Below are 5871 nucleotides of genomic sequence, written 5' to 3'. Positions count from 1 at the left end.
AAAAACAAATATAGATATTTAGGCATATTTATTATTTTACTTGGTTGGCATGCCATGTGCTTTGGGTTGCATGGTTTACATAGTTTTTTCTTGTAAAATTACATTTTTTTGGCTAAACGAATGATGGCACCACATTCCTACGACATGCTTTTCCTATATAGTACTCCCTCCGGTCCGTTTTAATCGACGCCAACATCAAGCAAAATACAGGCACGCAGTGAAGTCAGCTGGGTCGATTAAATGTGAATGTAGGTAGTATGTCTTAATTTTCATAGGAATCTCAACACACACTCAAAATTCGTTTTACACTCATTTGTGCTTATTAGGGTTGAGTTTTCATGCGTTCTACCTAAACGACAATTTCTCTACACTTTTGTGTTTTGCAATTCTTGGTTTCGCATTTGTATCCATGTAAGTATATTGTATTCTTCTCTCTTTGTCGACAAACCTGTTTTTCTATGGTATGATGTGAAATTGATTTCTTATGAGTATAAATAGACTGGCCTGAAAACTGGTATTACCTTTTTCTTCTTTAAGGAAAATAGAAACCCAAATTTTTCCAAATTGAACATTTGTCAAAAACAGTAAAAATCAGTGGAACGGAAAAATAAACAGCTAAAAGTGAAAAATAAAAGAAAAAGAAAATCATCGGGCGCGGAACATAGGATTTTCCCGAAAAATTGTTATCATTTTCTTCTTTGAGGAAAATAAAAGGGTGTGTCTAAGTTTTAGTCCATTGAGACTTAACTTATGTCTCAGTCAGTATGTTTTGATGTGAGCCTAAACAAAGTACAAATAGCAGGAAACACGAATCTTGAAGTAGAAACAAAATCCAACGATAGAACACGTGACTGAGACATAATCTCTGACTCGGCTAGCTGAAACTTAGCAATTCCTAAAATAAAAATGAAAATGTTGTTGGTCCCTCGGAGGACGTCCTCCGGGTCGAGAGTGTGACACGTGTCCCAGGTAGAGGTGGGTCCCGCTCATGCTCACGCTTCTACTTGACCGAATCTCTCTCACCAGCAGCAATGCATCAGGAGAACGTGCCTCACCTCCATCCGCTCCCACGTCTGCCGGCTGCTTTTCGCCCGTTCCTTTCCGGCGAGCTCAGCCAGCCCGGCCCTCACTGTCGCTCTCCACCCAAGCGGATCCCACTCTTTGAGGGCGGCGTATCTGATGCTGCGAGCTAGCTCCATTTCTGCCGCTGCGATGCGTGCAGCTGCGAGCACAGAACGGAGATGTTATCAAACCGTGGCCAGCATTGCTCCCATCGGCGGGTGCCCCTGCTCCCAGCAGCGGGGGCCTCTGCTTCAGGCGGTGGGCGCCGCTGCTCCCGGAGGAGGGTGCCTCTGCTCCCATCGGCGGGCGCCACTGCTACCGGAGGAGGACCGTGTTGCTCCCAGCAACGGGCACCTCTGCTCCAATCAGCGGGCAGGGTTGCTCCCATCAGCGGGCACCACAGCTATCGGAGGAGGGCCACAGTGCTCCCAGCAGCGGGCACCTCTGATCCCATCGACGGGATGGGTTGCTCCCATCCGCCAGCGCCGCTGCTCCCAGAGAAGGGACGCATATCATTGCTCCCAGCGGCAAGCGCCTCTGCTTTGGAGGAGAGCCGCGTTGCTCCCGCTGGTCGACAGCGTTGCTGCCGGCGAAGGACCGCATGGATTCTAGCGGAGGGCGCCGAGCAGCAGCCTGCAGTGATCCAAAGGGTCGGGGCAGTGCTGCAAACGGACACCATAGGTGACCGCGACCATGCTACCATGGCGAGAGCGGAGATGCTACGAGCCTTTCTTCCAAGTTAGCTCATCGGAGGACCTCGTTGGAGGATTTTGCTGGGGCGGCGGCGTGTCTCTTGAGGCGGAGTTGTGACGGCAGAGGAGGTTAGCGGATACCGGCCCAAGAGATTTGGGCGGAGGTGAGGGTCTGAGGGACGAAGGATGTTGCAGGGTTGTTGGAGATTTTTGGTCAGCACACTTTTTCTCATCCTTTTAACCAGTTGAAAGGACATGTGTCGGACTGTCCATCCATCGGGGGATGGTAAGTTTTGGGCGAGTTACACAAAAATAACCTTTTGTGGGAAGAAAACGCATGAAATGACCCTCTGGATAAACTATTGCACACCTCTAATCTTTTTGTGTCGCGCCCTTCGCACATGTCTATGTGACGTCCGTGTGAGCGGCGTCACACATTGTCGGCTAGCAAGCTCAAGCCGACACTTATGACAGAATGTGTGGCGCCTTGCGAAGGGAGCCACACAGAAGGGTGTGGCGCCCTTGCGAAGGGCGCCACACCACCCTTGCGAAGGAAGCCACACAAAATGGTTAGAAGCGTGAAATAGTTTGACTGGAGGGTCATTTCATGCAATTCTTAGCCAAAAGGGTTATTTTCGTGTAAATCGTAAGTTTTGATCCGGGGGAGGCTCAGCATTTCCCAAATAAAAATCCATAGCAGTAGAAACATTGTACTCCCTCCGGTTCGAAAAAACTGTCGGACAGGGAACTTTGCAAAACGACCCTTACCTTTTCTTTCCTATTAATCCGCACTCCACGATGTTTCCTCTCCCCGCAGTCCCATGGACGCCAGTTGGCTTAGAGCATCTCCAACAGGCGCGCTATATCGCGGCGCGCTATACCGCCTTTTCGGCGCGCTGCAAACCGCTGGCGCGCGTGCTACCGATTTTTCCCCCACCGGAGGCTGCATTTTGCAGCGCGCGTTGGTGCGGAAAAAAGCACCTCCACCGGAGGCTGTATTTTGCAGCGCGTTTCGACCATTAAATTCAAAATTAATCAAACAAACGATTAAAATTTGATCGAAAATACGAATATTTAAAAAGTTCAACGATACAGCGCGACATAGTAGTCGAAAACGAAAATCTAACTACTCGGAGTCCCAATCGAAGTCCGACGAGTGGGTGCTCGGAGTCGTCTCCGACACCGGCGTCGACGTCCACTCGAAGGAGGAGGAGGAGGACAGAACGATCGTCGACGGCCCTGCGCCGTTCTTCTTCTCCTCCGCCTTCCTCGCCGCCTTCTCGGCCCTCGCCGCCTTCCTCGCGGCGGACTCGGCGCGGCGCTTTTCGCGGCTCGCCTTCTTCTTCGCCTTGAGCGCCGCCTTCTCCTCCTCCTTCTGCGCGTAGAAGGCCTCCGTCGCGGCGAGGTCTTCGGGGAAGCGCCGCGCCCACTCGACGCGCATCGCCTCGTCGCGCTCCGCGATGAGGAGGCGCTGCTCCAACTCCCGTCGCCGACGCGTCTGCTCCTGCGTGATGACGGGCGGTGGCGGCGCGAGCATCTCCGCCTGCTCGCGGGTGTAGACGTCGTGGAAGTTCAACGACCGCCGGGAGCGGCCGAGCCGCCACGCGACGGCGTCGTAGGCGCGCGCCGCCTCGTGCGCCGTGTCGAATGTGCCGAGACGGATCCGCTCCTCGCCGGAGCGGATCTCCGCGTCGAATCGGCCGCTCGGCCGTGCGCGGACGCCGTGGTAGCCGGAGGATGGGCGGCGGCGCGGCGGCATCTTCGCGTCGTCGGGGAACGGCCGGAGGAGGAGCAGCGCGGGAGGGAGAGCGGCGGGGAGAGAGAGAGGCGCGGGAGGAAGACGCGTGGGAGGAGTGTCAGTTGACGCTTCGCGCGTGTCGTCTATATAGCGCGCGGCAGCGTGACGCGGCAGATTTTCCGCGCGAATGGCGCAAACGCGAACGCGCGGCAAACTTTTTGCGCGCGCGCTTTTTCCCGCGTCGGCGGAGCTGCGCGCGCCACAGCTGCATCGCGCCAAACCGGCGGTTTTTTTGCCGCGGGGCTTTTAGCGCGCCTGTTGAGCATGTGTGGTGTACTGGTGTGTATGCTGGAGCACGGGATGGGATTGGATAGCGATTGGGAAAGGGACCACTTCTTGCAGATCACGTGGGTTGCAGCTTAACGCAGCTGAGAGGACCAAGCCAGAAAACGCGCGTGCGGCGCCGAGCCACATGTTGTAAAACGTCGTGCTTCTTTTATTAAAATTAGAAGGATTTAAATGTAAAATGTATTTGTGTTAGGCTTCGGACCCTTTTTTTTTTACGATCGGAGGGAGGGAGTACAAAATGTAGGTTCATGTTAGTTGGAGGCCCTGAGCAACTAGCCCAACTGGGAATCCTTTAACAGCCTGAAGAAGTCCATATCCGATCCATCCGGTGCCGTGGGATCATAAACGCAGCCGCTTACACGGGAAAACCTATACACCGACCAGCCGCACACCCCCTGGTCGGGTATGGGCCGGCCCATTTGGGTCTGTTTAGCCTGTGCAGTTCGTTTTTGCTTTTTCTTTTCTCTTTTCTGGTTTCTTTTTCTGTTTTCTTTTCTTGTTCCTGTTTTCGGTTTTTGTTATATTTTTTCAGATTTGAAAATTTTAATTTTAAAAAATTGTTCAAATTGAGATAATGTTTAAATTCAAAAATATTCAAATTTGAAAATCGTTCGAATCTAAAACCGTTCAAATTTGAAAACCGTTCAAATTTAATTTTTGAAAAAAGTTCAAACTTTGAAACTGTTCAATTTTTAAAATTGTTCGAACTTTGAAATTGTTCAGTTAAAAATGTTCAATTTTAAAAATGTTCAACTTTAAAAAATGTTCAAATTTTAAAATTGTTCAAATTTAAAACTGTTCAAATTCTAAAATTTGTTCAGTTTTGAAAATGTTCAAATTTTACGGAATATTCTATCTCAAAAAATAGTTTTGTGTTTCCAAAAAAGTTGATAGATTTTAAAAACGAAAATATAAGCAGAAAAGATAAAACAACAAAAAGGAAAAAAAGGAAAAAAAAACTTACCTGTTGGGATGGGCCGCGGCCCACTGAACCGGCCCGGGTTGCGGGGGTGTGCGGTGCCTTGCACCGACCGACCAGGTCGGTGTACAGCACGTCCCGCGTACACGCCCAGATCATCCCTAAAAACAAGCGTGTTCTTTGTTAGAGGAATATGCGTGTTGTATTACCAGGGGGCCAAAGGCCACAATATATAGTACATGTACAGGTGCAAATATGCAGGAAGCCCCCTAACATATGGGGAAACTACAATATACAGATATATACTCTAACACCCCCCCCCCCCCCCCCCGGCAAACTCATGGTGGATCCACAACACTGAGTTTGGAGAGTAAAAAGTCATGCTGCGCTCGAGTTTGTGCCTTTGTAAAGAAATCCGCCAACTGCAAATCTGAAGGCACATAATGAACCGCAACAACCTCATCCTGCACGTGAGCACGTGTATAAAAAGCATCAACACCAATATGCTTGGTCAGCTCATGCTTGACCGGATCACGTGCAATACTGATAGCACCTGTACTGTCAGACAAAAGTGGAGTGGGTGTCGTAACAGAGACCCCAAAATCTGCAAGCAACCACCGTAACCAGGTCACCTCAGCAATCAACAAAGCCATAGCCCGCAGCTCAGCCTCAACACTCGAACGAGAAACCGTTACCTGTTTCTTCGTCTTCCAAGCAACAAGCGAACCACCAAGAAACACACAGTAAGCAGAAAGTGAACGACAATCCGTAGGATCACTCGCCCACGTAGCATCCGAGTAGCACTGGAGCTGGAGAGAGCTAGAACGAGGAAAGAAAAGGCGACGAGTGATCGTGCCACGAAGGTAACGAAGAACACGGAGGAGATGACTGTAGTGAACAGTGGTAGGAGCTGAGACAAACTGACTCAGAATATGAACAGGATAAGAAATATCAGGACGAGTGACAGCAAGATAAACAAGACTCCCAACAAGATGACGATAACGTGTGGGATCAGGAAGAGGATCACCATTAGTAGGACGAAGCTTAACATTAAGCTCCATAGGAGTATCAACCGTGCGCTCATCCCCAAGAGCAGCACGAGCAAGAAGATC

The 5871-nt window shown here is 50.3% G+C and overlaps 1 protein-coding gene across 1 annotated transcript; it reads right to left on the bottom strand.

Moving 5' to 3' along the window:
• Nucleotides 1–1449: 1449 nt before the first annotated feature.
• Nucleotides 1450–3513, bottom strand: LOC139838255 (uncharacterized). Its single transcript, XM_071827646.1, has 2 exons — nucleotides 3115–3513; nucleotides 1450–1695 (listed from the first exon to the last, which is right to left on the bottom strand). The coding sequence occupies exons 1-2, from the start codon at nucleotides 3511–3513 to the stop codon at nucleotides 1450–1452; spliced, it is 645 nt and encodes a 214-aa protein (XP_071683747.1).
• Nucleotides 3514–5871: the final 2358 nt, after the last annotated feature.

Source organism: Lolium perenne, chromosome 3, assembly GCF_019359855.2.
Source record: "Lolium perenne isolate Kyuss_39 chromosome 3, Kyuss_2.0, whole genome shotgun sequence".
Taxonomy (NCBI): Eukaryota; Viridiplantae; Streptophyta; class Magnoliopsida; order Poales; family Poaceae; genus Lolium; species Lolium perenne.
The sequence above is the reverse complement of the archived record's forward strand: the minus strand, read 5'-3'. Positions and strand labels throughout refer to the sequence as shown.